The sequence below is a fragment of the Coregonus clupeaformis genome, chromosome 36, assembly GCF_020615455.1.
Source record: "Coregonus clupeaformis isolate EN_2021a chromosome 36, ASM2061545v1, whole genome shotgun sequence".
Classification (NCBI taxonomy): domain Eukaryota; kingdom Metazoa; phylum Chordata; class Actinopteri; order Salmoniformes; family Salmonidae; genus Coregonus; species Coregonus clupeaformis.
In genome coordinates this window covers 2224471-2250540 of record NC_059227.1, presented here as the reverse complement: position 1 = coordinate 2250540, position 26070 = coordinate 2224471, and the positions used below count along the sequence as shown (strand labels likewise).

The following is a 26070-nucleotide window of genomic DNA, read 5'->3' as shown; positions in this document are numbered from 1 at the left end:
TATGTAAACTTCTGACTTCAACTGTAGACAGGTGTGTCCAATCAATTGAATTAACCACAGGTGGACTCCAATCAAGTTGTAGATACATCTCAAGGATGATCATCGGAAACAGGATGCACCTGAGCTCAATTTCGAGTTTCATAGAAAAGGGTCTGAATACTTATTTAAATAAGGTATTGCTGTTTTTATTTTTTTATCAATTTGCAAAAATGTATAAAAATCTGTTTTCGCTTTGTCATTATGGGGTATTGTGTGTAGATTGGTGAGGATGATTTTTTAAAATCCATTTTTTTAAAGGGCTGTAACGTAACAAAATGTGGAAAAAGTTAAGGGATCTGAATACTTTCCGAAGGCACTGTATGTCATCTCGCTGAGTTTACCTTTAAACCTAACCTAACCTATGACCTGACCCATCACCTTATGCATTACTGGCCCACGGTGGCAAAAACTGACATCCCAAAAAATACACAAACTATAAAACACATAAATGGCTCCCAGCCTCCCATGCATATGCTACTTCCTGCCCCTAACACTAAAATTTAAACTGAAACTAAATATAAAACTAAATATAAACTTTTTTCTTTACTAAATAAAAACGGGTAAATCAGAAAACATGTTAACTAATAGAAATAAAAATTAATATAAAATAAGAAAATTATATTAACCTTGGTTCAGTGAACAGACACAACTTCAGTATGTTATTTCCCTCTGGCAGTAGGCCTACAGTTGGTAGGGCACAGTTCTCCCCAAAGAATGTAAGAGTGGCACTGCGCCACCTTGTGCACTGGCAGCGCCACTATGTAATAAATACAATAATGTTTTCATTTAAAGCCAGGGTTTTTTTTTGCTCTAGATTGCAGGAAATGGCCTCCCCCCCACCGTACTCAGCAGCACCACCTTGTTAAAAAATCAAGGGGAGAACCCTGCATGGGTCCTGTCTTTCAATCCCATCCTTCATGGGGACGACTCCAATACAACCATGAAGTGACTTGGCATTAATTTTCAGCAGCAAGTGTCAGCCAGAGTTGGTCTGTCATCTTAAGACACACTTTTTAACCTTTAAGCTACTTCCTACTGTAAGTGTCTGCAATGAAAGACTTATTGAAAACTCAAGAGAACTCTAGCTGCACTGTGTGAAATGTAGAAGTTAATTGTAGTAGTTTATTCATTAATTGCTCGTAGTTCAATAGGGTCAGTTACATGGACGAAACTGCAGCATTATGGGGCCTGTTGCAATCTGGGATCTCTAGTCATGTAGTATTGATGATGCTGTGTCACTGTAGTGGGCTTAGGTGGTGAACCACATTCTTAGCATTCCTGAGGTAAAAACAGCTCTTTGATAGGAGAGTCTACTTCAGCTCTCCTCTAAATTGGCCGAGTGGGCCCTGTAGTCCAGAGCATTAGGGAGATCATGTTATTAGGGAGATCACGTTATTGTCACCTTTGGGAGAGACAAAGGTTCACTTCACTCTGCTGGGCTAAGGTTGGGCTGGGTGGTTTATTATAGAAAAACACCCTTTATACTTTACATTACATATGGCCCTGAGCACACAGGAACACAAACACACGCAAGCACACACACACCAAATGACCCTGCTGAAACAGTGCTAACCCCTCTATAACTGGCTATCGTTACGCAAGAGCGCGATTTTTATTAATGCATTTTTTCTGTGTTGGTAGCAGGCAGCAGATAGGAGTGAAGTGTAATGAACCCCCTAGGAGACATGGACACCGATGGCTAACCATCTAATTGAGCTGCTTTTTTATCGCCAGAGCATACGACCTCTCCCTTTATGTGATGACGAGCCACTCTTTGACTTTCTCTCTCTCTCTCTATCCATCCATCTCTTTTTTCTGTCTTTAGTACAGATCTCCCCCTGGTCACCGGTCGCCTGGGAGACAGCAGAAGTGACATTGGGACGGGGGCGCGTGAGTATCGTGTTGTCACTACGACTGAAGTTGCCCTGATGAACCCTAAACAGACTAGCAGAATGAGAGAGTGAGAGAGGGAGGGAGAAAGGACAGAGAGAGAGAGAGAGCGAGAGAGAGCGAGAGAGAGAGAGAGAGAGACTAGAGCAGAGAGAGAGAGAGACTAGAGCAGAGAGAGATCTATGACCCACTGTAAGCCTAATGCTTTTGGTCAGTGTATGAGTTTATGTTTACTAACAGCGAGAGGTCTAGCAGGAAGTCTAGTACTGTACATATCTCTGAGGGGGTTTGGGGGACACTATTCTCTTTTCTAGACCCCCTCTCACTGACCAGGTCAGGTGTGGCTCAGTGGCTGTGGTGTCCATTCTACCTCAGCTGTGTCCACTTCGTACAGTGAGTTGATGCTGTGTTGTGCAGTGCTGGCCTCCGGGGCCCCTTGGCTCTCACTCTCCTCTGTCTCGGCGAAGGACATCAGCGTGGAGCTGCACGCATGCTTCCTGTGACTGCTCTGCTGGGCCTCCCTTGGAACACATGTCATACACATCATTTCGCATACAAACATCATATACACACACATCATTCACATCAAATCACATATGTGAACATCACACACATATCACAAACATGAATCACACACACAGACAGACACAGGTCATAGCAAATACACGCATCGTAGGCCTATACACACATCATACACATCACGCACCATGGGCAGTATGACATACAGTTATTCACACTAATACATTATGTCAAAACATACAATGACAGACTACACTATATGGTACAGTAACCACAGTGATAGGTCAATGAACACTGTTACACACCAACGCAACATATTGCATACAGACTTAGAATCTTAATTTGATCACCCTGTTGCAGAATTATTTTAAAACTTTTAGTGTATTTGAGTTTTAAAAAGGCTTCTAAAGTTTGTAATTTTCACTTTGAAATTACAGACTTGATTTTCCCTTATGAAAAATTTATCAACCCCTACAAAAATGTTCATTCATTATAATCCAAATAATAATTCACTTTTCCTGTTGCTACAGAATAATTTTCCTGCTGTAGGAAACTGGCTAGAATTAAGATCATACATCTGTAATATTCATGGGGGAACAATGAAAGAGTTAGGGGAGAGAGCATCGAAACATTCAGCATAGATTAGGTCTAGTTCACCTAGTGGACATACAGTACATGCTCTCCTACAGTGCCTTCAGAAAGTATTCACACCCCTTGACTTTTTCAAAATTGTGTTGTGTTACAAAGTAGAATTCAAAAATATTTAATTGTCATTTTTAGTCATTGATCTACACAAAATATTATAATTTAAAAGTGGAAGAAAAATCAAATCAAATAAAAAATAAAACTAATATATCTTGATTAGATAAGTATTCAACCCCCTGAGTCAATACGTTAGAATCACTTTTGGCAGCAATTACAACTGTGAGTCTTTCTGGGTAAGTCTGTAAGAGCTTTGCATACCTGGATTGTACAATATTTGCAAATGATTCTTTAAAAAATTCTTCAAGCTCTGTCAAGTTGGTTGTTGATCTTTGCTAGACAGTCATTTTTAAGTCTTGCCACAGATTTTCAAGTCGGTTTAAGTCAAAACTGTAACTAGGCCACTCAGGAACATTCAATGTCATCTTGGTAAGCAACTCCAATGTATATATTTGTATTTTAGGTTATTGTTCTGCTGAAAGGTGAATTTGTCTCCCAGTGTCTGTTGGAAAGCAGACTGAACCAGGTTTTCCTCTAGGATTTTGCCTGTTCTTAGCTCTATTCCATTTATTTTTGTCATAAAAACTCCCTTGCCGATTACAAGCATACCCATAACATGATGCAGCCACCACCATGCTTGAAAATATGAAGAGTGGAACTCAGTGATGTGTTGTGTTGGATATGCCCCAAACATAACTCTTTCTATTCAGGACATAAAGTTAATTTCTTTGCCACACCTTTTCCAGTTTTAATTTAGTGCCTTATTGCAAACAGGATGCATGTTTTGGAATATTTGTATTCTGTACAGGATTCCTTCTTTTCACTCTGTCAATTGAATTAGTCTTGTGGAGTATCTACAATGTGGTTGATCCATCCACATTTTTCAACTATCACAGCCATTCAACTCTGTAACTGTTTTATAGTCACCATTGGCTTCATGGTGAAATCACTGAGCGATTTCCTACCTCTCCAGCAACTGAGTTAGGAAGGACGCCTCTATCTTTGTAGTGACTGGGTGTATTGTTACACCATCCAAAGTGCAATTAATAACTTTACCATGCTCAAAGGGATATTCAATGTCTCCTTTTTTTAATTTATGCTCTACCTATAGGTGCCCTTCTTTATGAGGCATTGGAAAACCTCCCTGATCTTTATGGTTAAATCTGTGTTTAAAATTCACTGCTCAACTGAGGGATCTTACAAATAATATTATGTGTGGGGTACAGAGATGAGGTTAGATAGTGTTTAACATGATTTTTGAATGACTATTATTGCACACATGCAACTTCATATGTGACTTATTAAGCACATTTTTACTCCTGAACTTATTTAGGCATGCCATAACAAACAAGTTGAATACTTATTGACTCAAGACATTTCAGCTTCTCATTTATTATTAATTTGTAAAAATGTCTAAATACATAATTCCACTTTGACATTATGGGTTATTGTGTGTAGGCCAGCGACACACAATCTCAATTTAATCAATTTAAAATTCAAGCTGTAACACAACAAAATGTGGAAAAAGTCAAGGGGTGTGAATACTTTCTAAAGGCACTGTATCTGAGACATACAGATAACTATGTCCAGTAGCTGTCTGCATCTGAGGCATTAACTAGACTACTTAGGCCCACATTGCTAAAGAGCCTAACCAAGATGTTCTGACTCTACGGGGTATACTGCACGCACACACACACACACACACACTGGGCAGAGGAGTCTGGTCTGGTTAGACTCCACTGACTGCCTCAATTTGTCCATTCAGAATAAATCCACTGTGTGTTGTAGCTGTGTATAGTACATACATATCAGAAAGCATGGTCAACAGCCTGTAGTTGAGGAAGGGGCTGGAGATCTCGATGAACTGCTCTGGTTTCACCACCAATGGCTCTATGCAGAGAACAACACGTGTTATGATTTATAGTTTTCTAAGATGTAAATTGTTTTCGTCACAGTGTACTGATGTCAAAGCACCCCCACAACCTCTTAACTAAATCTCCTTCTTCCCTCTCACCATCCTTTCCTCCTCTCCCTCCATTTCCACCCTCTCTCACCCCCTCACCCCACCCCACTGTTGCGCAACACTTCCTCCCCTGCTTCACCCCTTACCCTCCATCCTAACCAACTTTCACCCCTCCCTCTCTCTTTCTCTCACCCCGGGGCTCATCTGTAATTGTGGTCTCCTTGCGGGGTCGGATGAGTTTCCAGCGGGGCACAGGGGGTGGTTTGAGGGGCGGCACCAGAGGGCAGGCGCGGGTACGGGTCACCAGGACCGGGTGGCTGTAGAGCCGAGACAGACCGTAGTGCCGCAGCCGCTCCGACGAATCCGCCTGGAACACCACAGGAGATAGAAAGACTGTAGCTTCTAAGCACTGATACAGGGTCAGATCTTCTTCATGGTCCTAATGGCTAACGTTAGGATTGAGTATGGGTCTGTGGTTTAGGGGGAAGTTCTACAGTATATAGAGTTAAGAAACCACGGATGAATCCTGGAATTATAACGGTGTATAAATTATGGAAGACGTGTGGCAAGGGTAACGATCCATATAGGGCAGAACATGCCCCAGAACAGAAGCCTTCGTTGGCACGTTTAATCTCCACCGCCCCCCCCGCTGGTTCTGAGGCCTGGGTACATTCGTATAGGCTATTACGGGTTGTAAGTTACATGGAAAGTGATCAGTTTCAGTGCACATTTTTTTAAATAAGGCCTCAGGCAAATTTACAACGAGAAATATACTTTTATCACCACAGCTGGATAGTTGGTAGTGCTTATGGTATTTATATGACGAATGTTGGACGGTACCATCTGCCCCAGTACAGAGGTCTTCTTCTCCAGGAGGTGTAGAGGCTGGTAGCTGGCACACACCACCATCTCTGGAGCAGGAGGGGGGTAAATACCTGACCAGGGCAGGAGACACATACACACACACACACACACACACACACACACACACACACAGAGGGTTCAGGGGACATGCTTTTCATTTACAGGTCCAACAGAGGGGCATGACACCAACAATGGGAGGGGGGAAAGTGGGAGTGAGAGATTTGAGTAGTACAGGGTAATAAATAAATAAAATCACTGGATCTGTGAGTGATATAGAAGCTGCATTCATAGAGAATTGAATGGAGAAGGAATGAGTCGTGCTGAATCTATGCAAGGTTAATAATACAACCGAATGAAAATGCAAGGTAAATGTATCTATGATATCAATATAATGTTTTAGTGTGTGTGTGTGTGTGTGTGTGTGTGTGTCAGGCACAAAATATTTAGGGATTGGTGCCAAATTATGTATATCACTGCATGTTAATCTCCCACATGTTAATTGGGTGAGAGAGAGGGAATGGGAGAGAGAGGGAATGAGAGAGAGAAACAAAAAAAAGGGAGTTTGAAAAAGAGTGTGTGCGTGTGCGAGCGTGCATGGGAAAACAAGGGTGCGTTCATAAATTCATTTTGGCTATCTACTCGGATTTCAGAGCACTCTCGTTTGAGTGTGCCAGAGCACAGAATAGCTGATGAATTTACAAACGCGCAACACCCATTGAATATGACAGGTGTCAGTAAAGGTTGGCAAAAAACTGAATTAAATTGTTGCTAGCAGCACAGTTACAGTCCCTAACGCTCCAGATAATATGAAAACAGCCTAACTAGCTCATCTAGGTCGAGTAAAATGGTCAGAGTGAGGTGTTCTCTCATTTGTGTCTGGAAATAGCTAACTAGCAAGCTAGCCAACTTTAGCCAGTTAGCTTGGGCGCTTGACTGCCGTTGTGAGGTCAGAACGCTCGGATCGACCCTACTCCTCGGCCAGAGCGTCCAGTGTGTGCTCTGAACGCTCCGAGAGCGAAACGCTCAGAATTTACGAACGGACAATCTGACAACGCTCTGAATTTATGAACGGCCCAGAGCGCACTCTGACACACTGGAGGCAATTTACAAATGCACCCCAAGACAGACAGAGAAAGAGGGAGGGGGCATGAGCTAAAGAGAACCCATGCAGACAGAACAGTTCAAAACAAATCACCCAGCACAGCAGTGTTTTAAATACACAAAACATCACTCTCCTGAGCGAATGACTGCAAACCACCTTTCCTGCATCATGATGTCCAACATGTAGTACCTTCAAGCCAACATAAAATAGAAAACTCTATATATTAACTTCAGTTACCACAGAAGTCATAACCTCAACAAGTGCAGCATTATTAGGCGACTTCCTGCTAGCTGGGTTGGGAGTTTTTTTTTTTACAGACCATGTAACCTGACCTTGAAAAAGATACGCCAACGCACCTCCAAGAGTTTTTCCTGGTCATGTCACATGCGGTCACAGGGATGGGGTGAGGGGTGAGTTTTAGGGGTGTTCTATAAATTATTTAGCAGTATATTAGCATTTTAGTCATTTAGCAGACGCTCTTATCCAGAGCGACTTACAGTTAGTGAATACCTTTTTTTTATTTTTTGTTGTTGTATTGTTTGTATATTGTTGTATTTAAAATGTGTTACTGTCCTTGTCTATCAGTGTATCAGTGTTTTGTTACTTGTCATGTTTTGTGTTTTTTGTGGACCCCAGGAAGATTAGCTGCTGCTTCTGCAAAAGCTAATGGGGATCCAAATAAACAAAGAAATGAACACTGGGAGGGATCTTTCACCATTCCTCCATACAGAATCAATCCAGATCCTTGATATCCATCGGCTGAGCTTACGGACTCCCCAGATTTTCAATGGGGTTCAAGTCCGGAGACTGAGATGTTGATTTTGTGGTCAATTAATACATTCTTTGTCGAATTTGATGTGTGCTTGGGGTTATTGTCTTGCCGGAAGATCCACTTGCGGCCACGTTTCAGCCTCCTGGCAGAGGTAAACCAGGTTTTTGGCTAAAATGTCCAGGTACTGGGTAAAGTTCCTAATGCCGTTGACCTTAACAAGGGCCCCAGGACCAGTGGAAGCAAAATAGACCCATAACATCAAATATCCACCACCATATTTGAAAGTAGGTATTACTGCTTCACATCCTTCTTTCGACGCCAAACCCACCACTGGTTCTATTTTCATTTTATCTGACCATAGAACCAGTTCCAATCCAAGTGCCAATGCCGTTAAGCAAACTCCAGGTGTTTACATTTGTTGGATTACATGAAAATAGAGCTCTTTGGCCAGGCACACTAGTGGTGATGTGATAAGCAGAAAATAACAAAAAAATGTGGAGCATACAATATACAGTTGAAGTCGGAAGTTTACATACACTTAGGTTGGATTCATTAAAACTCGTTTTTCAACCACTCCACACATTTCTTGTTAACAAACTATAGTTTTGGCAAGTCGGTTAGGACATAATTTTTCCAACAATTGTTTACAGACAGATTATTTCACTTACAATTCACTGTATCACAATTCCAGTGGGTCAGAAGTTTACATACACTAAGTTGACTGTGCCTTTAGAAGCTTCTGATAGGCTAATTGCTCAGGAAGGAGACGCGTTCTGTCTCCTAGAGATGAACGTACTTTGGTGCGAAAAGTGCAAATCAATCCCAGAACAACAGCAAAGGACCCTGTGAAGATGCTGGAGGAAACAGGTACAAAGGTATCTATATCCACAGTAAAACGAGTCCTATATCGACATAACCTGAAAGCCGCTCAGCAAAGAAGAAGCCACTGCTCCAAAACCGCCATAAAAAAGCTAGACTACGGTTTGCAACTGCACATGGGGACAAAGATTGTCCTTTTTGGAGAAATGTCCTCTGGTCTGATGAAACAAAAATAGAACTGTTTGGCCATAATGTTATGTTTGGAGGAAAAAGGGGGCCGCTTGCAAGCCGAAGAATACCATCCCAACCGTGAAGCACAGGGGTGGCAGCATCATGCTGTGGGGATGCTTTGCTGCAGGAGGGACTGATGCACTTCACAAAATAGATGGCATCATGAGGAAGGAAAATTATGTGGATATATTGAAGCAACATCTCAAGACATCAGTCAGGAAGTTAAAGCTTGGTCGCAAATGGGTCTTCCAAATGGACAATGACCCCAAGCATACTTCCAAAGTTGTGGCAAAATGGCTTAAGGACAACAAAGTCAAGGTATTAGAGTGGCCATCACAAAGCCCTGACCTCAATCCTATAGAAAATTTGTGGGAGAACTGAAAAAGTGTGTGTGAGCAAGGAGGCCTACAAACCTGACTCAGTTACACCAGCTCTGTCAGGAGGAATGGGCCAAAATTCACCCAACTTATTGTGGGAAGCTCGTGGAAGGCTACCCGAAATGTTTGACCCAAGTTAAACAATTTAAAGGCAATGCTACCAAATACTAATTGAGTGCATGTAAACTTCTGACACACTGGGAATGTGATGAAATAAATAAAAGCTGAAATAAATCATTCTCTCTAATATTGTTCTGACATTTCACATTCTTAAAATAAAGTGGTGATCCTAACTGACCTAAGACAGGGAATTTTTAGTAGGATTAAATGTCAGCAATTGTGAAAAACTAATTTTAAATGTATTTGGCTAAGGTGTATGTAAACCTCCGACTTCAACTGTAGCTCAGTATTTGTATTGTTATTATATACAGTATTTTTTGCTCATCTTTATCAAGAGTCCAATCATTTTGGACCTGACTATGTGTGTGTAACTTACTGTCTGTAGTGGGCTGATTGGTAGTGTTGGGCTGGACAGCATTTGGCTGAGATGACTTTCTGTCCTTATCCACATCTTTCCCTTTCTTCTTGGCTGAATCTGACACCAACATAACACTCATTAGGAAAACATAAATACAGGAGTGAGTAAGAAGACCGAAAAGGCAGTGGTATACGGTCCACCACAGCACCTACACTTTCTCCCACAGTCAGTTCAATCATCCGTTGATCAGTTGATTAACTCAAACACTCAATTAGATAAAACAGCCCCCACACACACACAAGTGATCCTAATCTAATCAATGATTTAATTGACTCTCTCAATTAGACAGCCTGTAAACAAAGCAGTTTAATCAGTGCGTGTGTAAATTGCTATCTGTGTCAGGTTCAGTGGGAAAGACAGACAGAGAGAGAGAGAGAGACAGAGAGCAGCACCTTTGCTTTTCTCCGGGGTTCTGGTTGCTGTGGGAGACTCGCTCTTGCACTCGTTGAGTCTGGAATCCCTCACTCCGGAGGTTTCCCTGGTCAGGGGCTTCTCCTCCGAGCTCTCCTCCACATACTGGAATTTGGGAATGGTGTCCTTCAGGAAGTCCCAAACCTTGCCCAGGTACCGGGACCTGAGAGATGGGATACATCACACTGTAAAACCATTTACCCTGTTGTTTATCAATGATCCCACATGACTGGATATGTACTGGTTACATAATAAAGCACTTACTAACATCTAACCAAGTGTTAGATTAATAGAATCAGATGTGTTAGTGCTGGGCTAAAACAAAAGGTTGGTGACTTCAGGTCTGGTGCTCTAAATAAACCACTTTTTAACTATTTAAAATGTTATTTTTGTCTGGTATCTAATTTCAATCCTGTCGATTGGCCACCATGATACATAATACATCTAAAAACAGATGAGTGTTGTTATGAGTGGTGCTCAATGTTATTTAGCTCTGGACATGTTCCATATTAATTAATTTCAGGCTTTATTGAGAGATATCCTGCCGGTGATTCCAACACAAGCCTTTTTAATTAGGATAAATGAATGATTGGGTTGTCATTATGCTTATGATTGGGTTGTCATTAGAGCTGCCTGCTCTGGAGTCCCTGTGAAGATGTGGCTGGAGTTAAAATAGTAACGTTAGCTGCTGGCAGTGTGTGTGTGTGTGTGTGTGTGTGTGTGTGTGTGTGTGTGTGTGTGTGTGTGTGTGTGTGTGTGTGTGTGTGTGTGTGTGTGTGTGTGTGTGTGTGTGTGTGTGTGTGTGTGTGTGTGTGTGTGTGTGTGTGTGTGTGTGTGTGTGTGTGTGTGTGTGTGTGTGTCAGTGGAGGCTCCTCAGGGGAGGACCATCCAACTCAGTGAATTTCAGAAAAATACAAAGAGTGAGACATTTAAAAATAATCACCAAATAACTGATTAAAACACACTGTTTGCAATGAATGCCTACAGTAGCCTCAACAACACCCTCTAGGGTAGGACCATGGTGTAGCCGGAGAACAGCTATTTTCCGTCCTCCTCAGGGTACATTGACTTCAATGATGTGTCGGCATCGAGTAACTGTCTCTTTGCCCCCTCCCAGTTAGGGGGAGTGATGAGCTCTACAGCAGTCTCACACCTCAATCGCTGGTTGAAAACAGTTTTCTGCCCCTCCCAAAATATAGAATTTGTAGATAATTGGCCCTCTTTCTGGGACTCACCCACAAACAGGACCAAGCCTGGCCTGCTGAGGAGTGTAGGACTCCATCCTAGCTGGAGTGGTGCTCTCATCTTCTTATCTATCAACATAGACAGGGCTCTAACTCCTCTAGCTCCACAATGAGATAGGGTGCAGGCCAGGCAGCAGGCTGTTAGTCAGCCTGCCAGCTTAGTGGAGTCTGCCAATAGCACAGTCAGTGTAGTCAGCTCAGCTATCCCCATTGAGACCGTGTCTGTGCCTTGATCTAGGTTGGGCAAAACTAAACATAGCGGTGTTCGCCTTAGAACTCTCACTGGAATAAAGAACTCCTCCATTCCTGTCCTCACATCTCAAAGTAGGGCTACTTAATGTTAGATACCTCACTTCCAAGGCAGTCATAGTCAATAAACGAATCACTGATCATAATATTGATGTGATTGGCCTGACTGAAACATGTCTCAAGCCTGATGAATTTACTGTGTTAAATGAGGCCTCTCCTCCTGGTTGCACTAGATTATATCCCCCGTGCATCCCGCAAAGACGGAGGTGTTGCTAACATTTACGACAACAAATTTCAATTCACCCAAAAATAAATGACTGCGCTTCTAGTCATGAAATCTATGCAGCCTACTCAATCACTTTTTAGAGCTACTGTTTACAGGCCTCCTGGGCCATATACAGCGTTCCTCACTGAGTTCCCTGAATTCCTATCGGACCTTGTAGTCATGGCAGATAATATTCACATTTTTGGTGACTTCAATATTCACATGGAAAAGTCCACAGACCCACTCAAAAAGGCATTCGGAGCCATCATCGACTCATGTTGGTTTTGTCCAGACCTACTTATTGCCACAGTCATACCCTGGATCTAGTTGTGTCCCGTGGAATAAGTATTGTGGATCTAAATGTTTTTCCTCATAATCCTGGACTATCGGACCACCATCTTATTACGTTTGCAATCGCAACAAATAATCTGCTTAGACCCCAACCAATGATCATCAAAAGCTGTGCTATTAATTCTCGGACTACCCAAAGATTCCTAGATGCCCTTCCAGACTCCCTCCACCCACCCAAGGACGTCGGAGTACAAAAATCGGTTAACTACCTAACTGAGGATCTAAATGTAACCTTGCGTAATACCCTAGATGCAGTCGCACCCCCAAAAACCAAAAACAATTGTCACAAGAAATTAGCTCCCTGGTATACAGAAAATACCAGAGCCCTGAAGCAAGCGTCCAGAAAATTGGAAAGGAAATGACGCTCCACCAAACTGAAAGTCTTCCGAATAGCTTGGAAAGACAGTACCGTGCAATATTGAAGAGCCCTCACTGCTGCTCGATCATCTTTTTCAACAAGACACTGAGACTGCACTTGTGAAGGCTCTGCATCTGTCCTCGTGCTCCTACACCTTACTGCTGCTTTTGACACCATCGATCACCACATTCTTCTGGAGAGATTGGAAACCCTAATTAGTCTACACGGACAAGTTCTTGCCTGGTTTAGATCTTATCTGTCGGAAAGATAACAGTTCGTCTCTGTAGTTGGTATGTCCTCTGACAAATCAATTGTACGTTTCTGTGTTCCTCAAGGTTCCGTTTTAGGACCCCTATTGTTTTCACTATATATTTTACCTCTTGGTGATGTCATTCAGAAACACAATGTCAACTTTCACTGCTATGCGGACGACACACAGCTGTACATTTCGATGAAACATGGTGAAGCCCCAAAATTGCCAACCCTGGAAGCCTGTGTTTCAGACATAAGGAAGTGGATGGCGGCAAATGTTTTACTTTTAAACTCGGACAAAACAGAGATGCTAGTTCTAGGTCCCAAGAAACAAAGAGATCTGCTGTTTGATCTGACAATTCATCTTTATGGTTGTACAGTCGTCTCAAATAAAACTGTGAAGGACCTCGACGTTACTCTGGACCTTGATCTCTCTTTTGAAGAACATATCCAGAATATTTCAAGGATAGTTTTTTTCCATCTTCGTAACATTGCACAAATCTGAAACTTTTTGTCCAAAATGATACAGAAAAGCTAATCCATGCTTTTGTCACTTCTAGATTAGACTACTGCAATGCTCTACTCTCCGGCTACCCGGAAAAATGATCAAATAAACTTCAGTTAGTGCTAAACACAGCTGCTAGAATCTTGACTAGAACCCTAAAATGTAATCATATTACTCCAGTTCTAGCCTCTCTACACTGGCTTCCTGTTAAGGCTAGGGGTGATTTCAAGGTTTTACTGCTAACCTTACCCATTACATGGGCTTGCTCCTACCTATCTCTCTAATTTGGTCCTGCCGTACATACCTACACGTACGCTACCGTCACAATACGCTGGCCTCCTTATTGTCCCTAGAATTTCTAAGCAAACAGCTGGAGGCAGGGCTTTCTCCTATAGAGCTCCATTTTTATGGAATGGTCTGCCTATCCATGTGAGTGACGCAGACTCGGTCTCAACCTTTAAGTCTTTACTGAAGACTTATCTCTTAAGTAGGTCCTATGAATGAGTGTAGTCTGGCCCAGGGGTGTGAAGGTGAACGGCAAGGCACTGGCCGACTACATTCTCTCCACTGGGATTATCTGCCTCTGACCCTATTACGGGGGCTGAGGCACTGGCTTACTAGTTCTCTTCCATGCCGTCCCCAGGAGGGGTGCGTCACTTGAGTGGGTTGAGTCACTGATGTGATCTTCCTGTCCGGTTTTGCGCCCCCTCGTGCAGTGGAAGAGATCTTCGTGGCCTATACTCAGCCTTGTCTCAGGGTAGTAAGTTGGTGGTCTGTTGATATCCCTCTAGTGGTGTGGGGGCTGTGCTTTGACAAAGTGGGTGGGGTTATATCCTGCCTGGTTGGCCCTGTTTGGGGGTATCGTCGGACGAGGCCACATTGTCTCCCGACCCCCCGTCTCAGCCTCCAGTATCTATGATGCAATAGTCTATGTGCCGGGGGGCTAGGGTCAGTCTGTTATATCTGGTGTAATTATCCTGTCTTATCTGGTGTCCTGTATGAATTTAAGTATGCACCCTCTAATTCTCTCTCTCCCTCTCCTCCCGGAGGACCTGAGCCCTAGGACCATGCCTCAGGCCTACCTGGCCTAATGATTCCTGGCTGTCCCCGTTCACCTGGTCGTGCTGCTGCTCCAGTTTAAACTGTTCTGCCTGCGGCTATGGAACCCTGACCTGTTCACCGGACGTGCTACCTCGTCCCGGACCTGCTGTTTTCGACTCTCTCTCTTTCTCTCTCTACCGCACACCTGCTGTCTCGACCTCATTCAGAAGATGGCGCCGACAGAGAGGCCTGCCTTGCGACTAGCTCTTAAGAAACGTTGCAGTATTTTGTTTTTTTATGTATAATTTTTTACACTATTAGCCCAGATTTTTGGGGGGGGTTTTACATACAGCCGGGAATAACTATTGGATATCAGAGCGGCGGTAACTCACCAGCACTACGACCAGGAATACGATTTTCCCGAAGCAGATCCTTTGTTCGCTCCCCCCAGGACAATTGAACTGATTCCAGAGGCCAACCCAAAACAACGCCAGCGGAGGAGAGGAGGAGGAGAGGTACTCGGAGCGGCCTGCTGGGTATACTGTCTGAGTCGGTCCAGCCAGTTGGGTTCTCAGTTCATCGCGCAGACAGGAATAAATATCTCTCCGGGAAGCAGAAGGGCGGAGGTGTATGTTTCATGATTAACGACTCATGGTGTAAGTCCATTTGTTCACCAGACCTAGAATACCTCACAATCAAATCCTGACCGTATTATCTCCCAAGATAATTTTCTTTGGTTATAGTCACGGCCGTGTATATCCCCCCTCAAGCCGATACCACGACGGCCCTCAAAGAACTTCACTGGACTTTATGCAAACTGGAAACCACATATCCTGAGGCTGCATTTATTGTAGCTGGGGATTTTAACAAAGCAAACTTGAGGATAAGGCTACCAAAGTTCTATCAACACATTGACTGTAGTACTCGCGGTGCTAAAACACACGACCATTGCTATTCCAAATTCCAGGATGCCTACAAGGCCCTCCCCCGCCCTCCTGTCAGCAAATTTTACCACGACTCCATTTTGTTCATCCCTTCCTATAGGCAGAAACTCAAACAGGAAGTCCCCGTGCTAAGGACTATTGAACGCTGGTCTGACCAATACATGCTGGTCTGACCAATCCACGCTTCAAGATTGTTTTGATCACGCAGACTGGGATATGTTACGGGTAGCTTCCGAGAATAATATAGACGAATATACTGAAACAGTGACTGAGTTTATCAAGAAGTGTATAGAGATGTTGTACCCACTTTGACTAATAAAACCTACCCTAACCAGAAACCGTGGATAGGTGGCAGCATTCGCGCAAAACTGAAAGCGAACCACCACATTTAACCATGGCAAGGTGACTGGGAATATGGCAGAATACAAACAGTGTAGCTACTCACTCCGCAAGGTAATTAAACTGGCAAAACATCAGTTTAGAGACAAAGTGGAGTCACAATTCAATGGCTCAGACACGAGACGTATGTGGAAGGGTCTACAGACAATAACGGACTACAAGAGGAAAACCAGCCATGTCGCGGACACCAACGTCTTGCTTCCGGACAAGCTAAACACTGTCTTCGCCCGCTTTGAGGATAATACAGTGCCTCCGACGCAGCCCGCTACCAAGGACTGTGGGCTGTCCTTTTCCGTGGCCAACGTGAGTAAGACAATTAAGCGTGTTAACCCTTGCAAGGCTGCTGGCCCAGACGGCATCCCTAGCCGCGTCCTCAGAGCATGCGCAGACCAGCTGGCTGGTGTGTTTACAGACATATTAAATCTCTCCCTATCCCAGTCTGTTGTTCCCACATGCTTCAAGATGGCCACCATTGTTCTAGTCAAGGATCATATCACCTCTACCTTACCTGTCACCCTAGACCCACTTCAATTTGCTTACCGCCCCAATAGATCCACAGACGATGCAATCGCCATCGCACTGCACACTGCCCTATCCCATCTGGACAAGAGTTATACCTATGTAAGAAATATGTTCATTGACTATACTCATCATTCAACACCATAGTACCCTCCAAGTTCATCATTAAGCTTGAGGCCCTGGGTCTGAAACCCGCCCTGTGCAACTGGGTCCTGGACTTCCTGATGGGCCGCCCCCAGGTGGTGAAGGTAGGAAACAACATCTCCACTTCGCTGATCCTCAACACTGGGGCCCCACAAGGGTGCGTGCTAAGCCCCCTCCTGTACTCCCTGTTCACCCATGACTGCGTGGCCAAGCACGCCTCCAACTCAATCATCAAGTTTGCAGACGACACAACAGTAGTAGGCTTGATTACCAACAATGACGAGTCAGCCTACAGGGAGGAGGTGAGGGCTCTGGGAGTATGGTGCCAGGAAAATAACCTCTCACTCAATGTCAACAAAACAAAGGAGATGATCGTGGACTTCAGGAAACAGCAGAGGGAGCACCCCCCATCCACATCGAAGGTACTGCAGTGGAGAAGGTGGAAAGCTTCAAGTTCCTCGGCGTACACATCACTGACAAACTGAAATGGTCCACCCACACAAACAGTGTGGTGAAGAAGGCGCAACAGCACCTCTTCAAACTCAGGAGGCTGAAGAAATTTGGCTTTGCACCTAAAACCCTCACAAACTTATACAGATGCATAATTCAGAGCATCCTGTCAGGCTGTATCCCCGCCTGGTACGTCAACTGCACCGCCCGCAACCGCAGGGCTCTTCAGAGGGTGGTGCGGTCTGCCCAACGCATCACCGGGGGCAAACTACCAGCCATCCAGGACACCTACAGCACCCGATGTCACAGGAAGGCCAAAAAGATAATCAAGGACAACAACCACCCGAGCCACTGCCTGTTCGCACCGCTATCATCCAGAAGGCAAAGTCAGTACAGGTGCATCAAAGCTGGGACCGAGAGACTGAAAAACAGTCAGACTGTTAAATAGCCTTCACTTTCACCTTAGAGGCTGCTGCCTATATACATAGATTAGAAATCACTGTCCACTTTAATAAATTGAACACTATTCACTTTAATAATGTTTACATATCTTGCATTACTCATTTCATATGTACAGTTGAAGTCGGAAGTTTACATACACCTTCGCCAAATACATTTAAACTCTGTTTTTCACAATTCCTGACATTTAATCCTAGTAAATATTCCCTGTTTTAGGTCAGTTAGGATCACCACTTTATTTTAAGAATTTGAAATGTCAGAATAATAGTAGAAAGAAGGATTTATTTCAGCTTTTATTTCTTTCATCACATTCCAGTAGGTCAGAAGTTTACATACACTCAATTAGTATTTGGTAGCATTGCCTTTAAATTGTTTAACTTGGGTCAATTGTTTCGGGTAGCCTTCCACAAGCTTCCCACAATAAGTTGGGTGAATTTTGGCCTATTACTCCTGACAGAGCTGGGGTAACTGAGTCAGGTTTGTAGGCCTCCTTGCTCGCACACACTTTTTCAGTTCTGCCCACACATTTTCTATAGGATTGAGGTCAGGGCTTTGTGATGGCCACTCCAATACCTTGACTTTGTTGTCCTTAAGCCATTTTGCCACAACTTTGGAAGTATGCTTGGGGTCATTGTCCATTTGGAAGACCCATTTGCGGCCAAGCTTTAACTTCCTGACTGATGTCTTGAGATGTTGCTTCAATATATCCACATAATTTTCCTTCTTCCTGATGGCATCTATTTTGTGAAGTGCACCAGTCCCTCCTGCAGCAAAGCACCCCCAGAGCATAATGCTGCCACCCGCGTGCTTCACGGTTGGGATGGTGTTCTTCGGCTTGCAAGGCTTCCCCTTTTTCCTCCAAACATAACGATGGTCATTATGGCCAAACAGTTCTATTTTTGTTTCATCAGACCAGAGGACATTTCTCCAAAAAGTAGGATATATTTGTCCCCATGTGCAGTTGCAAACCGTAGTCTGGCTTTTTTATGGTGGTTTTGGAGCAGTGGCTTCTTCCTTGCTGAGCGGCCTGTTTCCTCCAGGTCCTTTGCTGTTGTTCTGGGATTGATTTGCACTTTTCGCACCAAAGTACCTTCCTCTTGCAGGAACTGCTGACACACTCCAGCCACATGAGGTCTAGCATTGTCTTGCATTAGGAGGAACCCAGGGCCAACCACACCAACATATGGTCTCACAAGGGGTCTGAGGATCTCATCTCGGTACCTAATGGCAGTCAGGCTACCTCTGGCGAGCACATGGAGGGCTGTGCGGCCCCCCAAAGAAATGCCACCCCACACCATGACTGACCCACCGCCAAACCGGTCATGCTGGAGGATGTTGCAGGCAGCAGAACGTTCTCCATGGCGTCTCCAGACTCTGTCACGTCTGTCACATGTGCTCAGTGTGAACCTGCTTTCATCTGTGAAGAGCACAGGGCGCCAGTGGCGAATTTGCCAATCTTGGTGTTCTCTGGCAAATGCCAAACGTCCTGCACGGTGTTGGGCTGTAAGCACAACCCCCACCTGTGGACGTCGGGCCCTCATACCACCCTCATGGAGTCTGTTTCTGACCGTTTGAGCAGACACATGCACATTTGTGGCCTGCTGGAGGTCATTTTGCAGGGCTCTGGCAGTGCTTCTCCTGCTCATCCTTGCACAAAGGCAGAGGTAGCAGTCCTGCTGCTGGGTTGTTGCCCTCCTACAGCATCCTCCACGTCTCCTGATGTACTGGCCTGTCTCCTGGTAGCGCCTCCATGCTCTGGACACTACGCTGACAGACACAGCAAACCTTCATGCCACAGCTCGCATTGATGTGCCATCCTGGATGAGCTGCACTACCTGAGCCACTTGTGTGGGTTGTAGACTCCGTCTCTTGCTACCACTAGAGTGAAAGCACCGCCAGCATTCAAAAGTGACCAAAACATCAGCCAGGAAGCATAGGAACGGAGAAGTGGTCTGTGGTCACCACCTGCAAAACCAGTCCTTTATTGGGGGTGTCTTGCTAATTGCCTATAATTTCCACCTGTTGTCTATTCCATTTGCACAACAGCATGTGAAATGTATTGTCAATCAGTGTTGCTTCCTAAGTGGACAGTTTGATTTCACAGAAGTGTGATTGACTTGGAGTTACATTGTGTTGTTTAAGTGTTTTAATTTTTTTGAGCAGTGTATATTCTTAATTCAATTGCTTTACTTATATTTGTGTGTATCGGGTATATGTTGTGAAATTGTTAGATATTACTGCACTGTCGGAGCTAGAAACACAAGCATTTCGCTACACCCGCAATAACATCTCCTAAACACGTGTATGTGACCAATAAATGTGTTTTGATTTGAATGCTCGGCTATGAAAAGCCAACTGACATTTACTCCTGAGGGACTGACCTGTTGCACCCTCTACAACTCTGCTGGTCATCTATGAACATTTGAACATCTTGACAAACAATCTGGCCTTAATGGCCATGTACTCTTATAATCTCCACCCGGCACAGCCAGAAGAGGACTGGCCACCCCTCAGAGCCTTGTTTCTTCCTAGGTTCCTGCCTTTCATGGGAGTTTTTCCTAGCTACCATGCTTCTACAGCTGCATTGCTTGCTGTTTGGGATTTTAGGCTGGGTTTCTGTATAGCACTTTGTGACATCTGCTGATGTAAAAAGGGCTTCATAAATACATTTGATTTTTTAAAATTCAATACAAAACCTAGGAGGCTCATGGTTTTCACCTCCTTCCACTGACTTACACAATAATTATGACAACTTCCAGAGGACATCCTCCAACCTATCAGAACTCTTTCAGTATGAACTAACATCTTGTTCATCTAATCAAAGAGAATTAATCTAGTACTTAAAGGATAAGCTACAACTATCTACCACTGCAGTGCATAAAGTGTGGTGAGTAGTTGACTCAAAGAGAGAGAAAGACAATAGTTGAACACTTTTGAACAAATTAATTTATTCAACAACAAAAAAAGAGAGAGTGCTAGCTATATTTCGTTGAATCTTTTCTTCTTCTTAGTTTACCTTTCAATTAACAGTAAGTCGCTCTGGATAAGAGCGTCTGCTAAATAACTCAAATGTAAATGTAAATTACTTATCTAATGCAGGTCATTTAGCCTACTCAACAACCTGACTCAAACAGAGAGGAATGCTATTTAGGTTAGCTAGCTGGCTAAGCCTCTCCAACACTGCAACTCTTCCATGTCAAGGTAAACTTTCGGTTTTATTAATTTATTGCCACCGGGGCCCGCCGGTGTAACTGCTAGATGTACACTATACTGCGTGATTGTACACATTGATTGGATTGTGGGTTTACATTTACATTACATTTTATATTTTAGTCATTTAGCAGACACTCTTCTCCAGAGCGACTTACAGTTAGTGAATAAATCTTTTTTTTTTATACTGGCCCCCCGTGGGAATCAAACCCACAACCCTGGCGTTGCAAACGCCATGCTCTATCAACTGAGCTACATCCCTGCCGGCCATTCCCTCCCCTACCCTGGACGACGCTGGGCCAATTGTGCGCCGCCCATGAGTCTCCCGGTCGCGGCCGGCTGCGACAGAGCCTGGATTCGAACCAGGATCTAGTGGCACAGTTAGCACTGCGATGCAGTGCCTTAGACCACTGCGCCACTCAGGAGACTTTTACTAACAAGTTAGCTAATATGGTGACAAAAATGTGTTTATGGTATAAAGCTTGGAGAGGTTTTTGCACCTGGTCACAAACAGCTGTTGTGTTGTGCACTGAAGTCCACAAGCAAAGGAAAAAGTTGAGAGGAGAGCGCTTAGATGCAAAAAGGAATTATACAACAAGCAAAGTGAAAGATGCTGTATGTGGCTGCTATGAAAGTGAACTGTGTGTGCAGGTGATCAGGGGTGTATTCATTCCGCCGATTCTGTTGCAAAACTTTCTTTAACTGAAGCAAACGGAATGAAACGGGGATGGGACCTACCTGAATTTGTCCAAAATAAACTAATTTTAGACTTCAGTTTGGACTAATGATTACACCCCAGATCAACTAGATGCAGGCAAGAGTGTGCAAGGCAGTATTGAATGTGTCACTGTCTGTCACCTTGATTACTCCAATTTGTCTCTCGATCTGTGCACCTACGTTATAAACTTTCATTTGTAGGCTAGGTTGAAGAAACCTCATGGTGGGTATAGGGCAAATTTGGGTATCATGTAGTAGCTAAACCTATCGATGTTACATTGAGCTGGGTGAATTGAATATGAATGACGGTCATCCAATATGTTGTAATAAAAATTAAAGAATGTCCTTCCTAATCTTAAATGGCACCGACCGCCACTGGTGTGTGTGTACGTGTACATGTCTGTGTGTGTGTTCTCAACCCCACAGTACTGTTTCCTGGTAGTGTTTGTGTGTGTTCCTACCCCCATCCAGGTTTAACATGGAGTAAATTACAATGGGACCTCCCACAGCCCCTCGACCCCTGTAGAACTGCCACACTAACACTAGCCTGGTGGGTGTCTGTATGTCTGTGTGTGATAGATAGAAAGTAGGAGAGAGAGGAAAAAATAGGGAGAGAGAAGAAGACTGTGTGTTTTTGTGTGCCTCAGCACACACACACTCACACCCTGACTGTGTTGGCTGATAGGGTCCCCAGGGGGTCCACTAACAACAGCTAACCTACTGAGGTGGAGAGAACACCCTCCTGCTTCCCCGAACACAGTTTATCCTCTTAAAGTTGAATTGAAGAGGAGTCAAGCCCCAGCACTTGCAGTCCCTCACTGCATCCACAAAGGTACCAGGCCTTTAGGTACCAGGCCTCATAGGTCAAAATGGACTGCTTGGTTTTTAACAACAAAAGCAACAGAGAATATTATATTGTATAAAACAAGGGTCTAATAAAGTGTGGATGTGAAAAACTAAAGCTACAAAAGGAGGATAACCCTACTTGAATGAACAGAAATAGAACAGGACAAATGGATGAGGAGAAGTGAAGAGATAAGTGGATGATGACCCTACTGTAGAGGCATGAGTTCAGGTATCCATCCGGTCAGAGCATGGATGACAGTGAACTCTCCCAGCTCCTTCGTCTGTCCTGACACCACACTGCAACACAAACACACATATACTGTACAAACACATTACACCACAATGTACAAAACACACATTAGGAAACCACAGCTAAATTGACTACTGTAGTCCCGACTAACACTCACACAGAGATATTCACAGTATCACAGCAGGGAGATTTGACCTAGCAGCAATTAGATGGGATAGTCAGAGACAGACAGAAGCTTCTCAGGCATACAGAGGAAAACAAAGTAATTTTATGCTTGATTGTTTATGAAATACACAAACATAGAAGTTGATATCAGAGAAACCCTGGGAACTCTATCATATGATCTGTGTGTGTATGTCTGTCTGTCTGTGGGTGTGTGTGTGCGTGCATGCGTCTGTTTGTGTGGGTGTATGTGTGTGTGTGTGTGTGTGCGGGTGTACTGGTAGTGTTTTTGTACTGAAACAGATGTTTGTGGGTCTAATTGCACCTCATGGGACACTGTGCCCAATCTGTCCAGTAGACAGTAATGAATCGTAAAATGGAAATTGATCAATGTTTACTGTATGGCCCTACTCAATATCTAACACTGAAAAACTATAAACCATCCTAAAAATGTGACTGAACTCCATACTGTGCTTCACTGTGATTTCTATCAAAAGCACACCAACCAAAATGGATATGGAAGATTCAAGATTTAGACTATGATTTTATGATATGCCATGCAGACAGACACATGGTCAAAGTTTTTTCAGAGCTGTATCTCTTTTGAACTTTTACTGGGGTTATAAAAGATTCACAAGCAGAGACACCGGATTTCCTGTCTGAGATGAAACATTTATGTCCCAACCTTTGACAACCATAAAACCACAACAACAACATACAGTAAATCCTACAATCACACGCACGCACAAGCCACCAAATTGTAGAGTGACAGACTGGGGAATCGACCCAGTGTGTCTGTTTCTATAATGTCAACAAAATAGCCCAGCAGTGTGTTTGTGTGTGTGTGTGTTGTGTGTGTGTTGCTGTAGTGCTTTGTTTACTTACCTTCCCAAGCATGTACAGTAATAAAGTCCTGTGTAAACATATGGGGAGGTATACTGAGGCTGAAATGAATGGCCTAACGGTCTATGCCGCTGCCTACGGTGCCAGTGTTTCCCAGAGGATTTTTTTTCAGAAGCAGTGACAAAGGTCATATATTTTTGGTAGAACGACTGTATGAATGTCACTTCTGGTGACTTAAAAAAAAAAAGGACATTCTACTCCAAAATGCATGTACGTTTAATTATGTTGACACCATCAGAAATATACTGTAACTGATGCGAGCACTGCCTTGTAGGGAGATGATGAGGAGCAAGTGTTGGTTGTGTGCTCGTGGCTCTCATTTGCGCCACTGCTCATTTTGTTTTGCTACAAATATATGTTGAAACTTGTCACAGATTTAAAAGGGTTAGGGCAAGATTTAGGCAATTAAGCCCGTTTTCTGCTTACCCAGTCAGATTAACTAATGGGTAACATTTGTATGTCTCTGCATGCAGTTTGAAGGAAGTTGAAGGTAGCTTTGTGAGCCATTGCTAACTAGCATTAGCACAATGACTGGAAGTCTACGGGAACATAGAATTTCAATCATTGCGCTAATGCTAGTTAGTAATTGCGCCAATGCTAGTTAGAAACTTTCTTCAAACTGCACGCAGAGACATAAAAATGGTATCCATGAGTTCATGTGACTCTGGGTAAGAATAAAAAGGGCTTAATTGCCAAAATCTCGCACTATCCCTTTAAAAGCGCGGCAGAAATATTTCTATATATATATATATATACACACTACACATTTTTTTTACAGTTATTTATTCTTCATTTTTTTATTATACTTTTTAGAGTGGCTGCAATGATTTAGCAGCAGCAGGGCACCGCTGCTAAACGAATGTAGGTGAAACACTGGGTGCACATATATCGCTGCAGCATGGGTTCAATTCCGGCCTACTGGAATTTCAGCACACTCTCCTTCCCTCTCAACTTCTGTCCTATCCAATAATAATTGTTTATTATTATTATATTATTATTATTTATTTATTTTTATACAAAAAATACATGTGAGTTGTACTTTCTAAGCACCGTGGTAGTACTAAGGACTGATAATAGGGTGTGTGCCAGGGGAGAACGGCTTCCACCTCTCATTGAAGCCACGGAAGTTCAATGCCGACCTTGGTACTGCAGGCATTGTTTGCAGATAACAGGATCCCCTATTATAGTGAATTGAAAAATGGCAATCTTCGTGGTCAATCGTTGTGTAAATATATATTTTTTAAGACAATCATGGTGCCAATAATTGCTTCTAATACACCAGATGTATGTCCTTGAACCGATTATTTTAAAATCGCACACAGAAGAAGTTAAGGATAATTTAGTTGCTGATGGCAGCCTCCTGTACCCCATTTGGCATTCAATTTGAGTTACTCAATGAGAGGGGACAGCACTGCAATGTCACTTCCTGGAGTAGCTCAAACAGCGCATGTTCTGTCTCCATGAGACGCCGTCTTAACCGACTTAACTTGGCTTCAATGCACCATTGAGTCTTCACATAGGAATGAAATAAATACTACAGTTTACTATAGAACACTACAGTACTTATTGTTACAATTCTGTATTAAACTGTAGAATACTATACCACACTCTGTAGTATCCCTCGATTATGTGTAGTACTTACTATAGCATTTTGTAGTATACTGTAGAATACTATAAGTAAACACTAGTCATTTTCTCAAAAACACTAATTTTTTTACTATATTAAATACTATAGTATTTCATTTGCATATACATTTACATTTACATTTTAGTCATTTAGCAGACGCTCTTATCCAGAGCGACTTACATATATATATATATATATTTTTTATTTATTTTTTTTATACTGGCCCCCTGTGGGAATCGAACCCACAACCCTGGCGTTGCAAACGCCATGCTCTATCAACTGAGCTACATCCCTGCCGGCCATTCCCTCCCCTACCCTGGACGACGCTGGGCCAATTGTGCGCCGCCCATGAGTCTCCCGGTCGCGGCCGGCTGCGACAGAGCCTGGATTCGAACCAGGATCTCTAGTGACACAGTTGGCACTGCGATGCAGTGCCTTAGACCACTGCGCCACATATACCCTGCCCATTCCCCTCCCACATATCCCAATTTGTGCCACCCATAAGTAAGAAACCTACATGCCAAGTATAGACCATATATTGTGTTCCTTAAACGTTATAGAAAAGAGCAGAAGCTCTAAATGGATAGTCCTACCTACCTACAGGTTATGGAATATTTTCTCTTTTAGTATTTTTCCAGTAGGTTTCCTCAAGGAGAAAGCTTCTACTTCTATGTCAAAGATAATAAAATAAAAACACTATAGTAAATACTACAGTAATGTCAGAAAAAACACTACTGTAAATACTACAGTATATTACAGTCCACAAAAACACTACAGTAAATACTACAGTATACTACAATCTGTAAAAACACTACATTAAACTTTTTGTGAGACCCGATCAAATTCACATATAAGTATAGATCTATCATTCTACTTGAAAGCAAGTCTAAGAAGCAGTAGATATTTTCTATGTCCACTATTTCTATGCTTCCCGTTCTTAAGTTTTGT

At 43.3% G+C, this 26070-nt stretch overlaps 1 protein-coding gene and 1 non-coding gene across 2 annotated transcripts in view; one reads left to right on the top strand and one right to left on the bottom strand.

Moving 5' to 3' along the window:
- Nucleotides 1-26070, bottom strand: part of adgb (androglobin) — a 94391-nt gene that overhangs the window by 52172 nt on the left and 16149 nt on the right. Inside the window, exons 7-13 of the mRNA XM_041865892.1 lie at nt 22391-22477; nt 10209-10390; nt 9775-9873; nt 5954-6048; nt 5306-5480; nt 4956-5040; nt 2300-2450 (exon numbers count right to left, since the gene is read on the bottom strand). Coding sequence (XP_041721826.1) covers nt 2300-2450; nt 4956-5040; nt 5306-5480; nt 5954-6048; nt 9775-9873; nt 10209-10390; nt 22391-22477 — 874 coding nt within the window. The remainder of the gene's footprint in view (nt 1-2299; nt 2451-4955; nt 5041-5305; nt 5481-5953; nt 6049-9774; nt 9874-10208; nt 10391-22390; nt 22478-26070) is intronic.
- LOC121553016 lies at nt 25732-25786 on the top strand. Its single transcript, XR_005997391.1, has one exon. It is a non-coding gene; the product is annotated as a U7 small nuclear RNA (small nuclear RNA).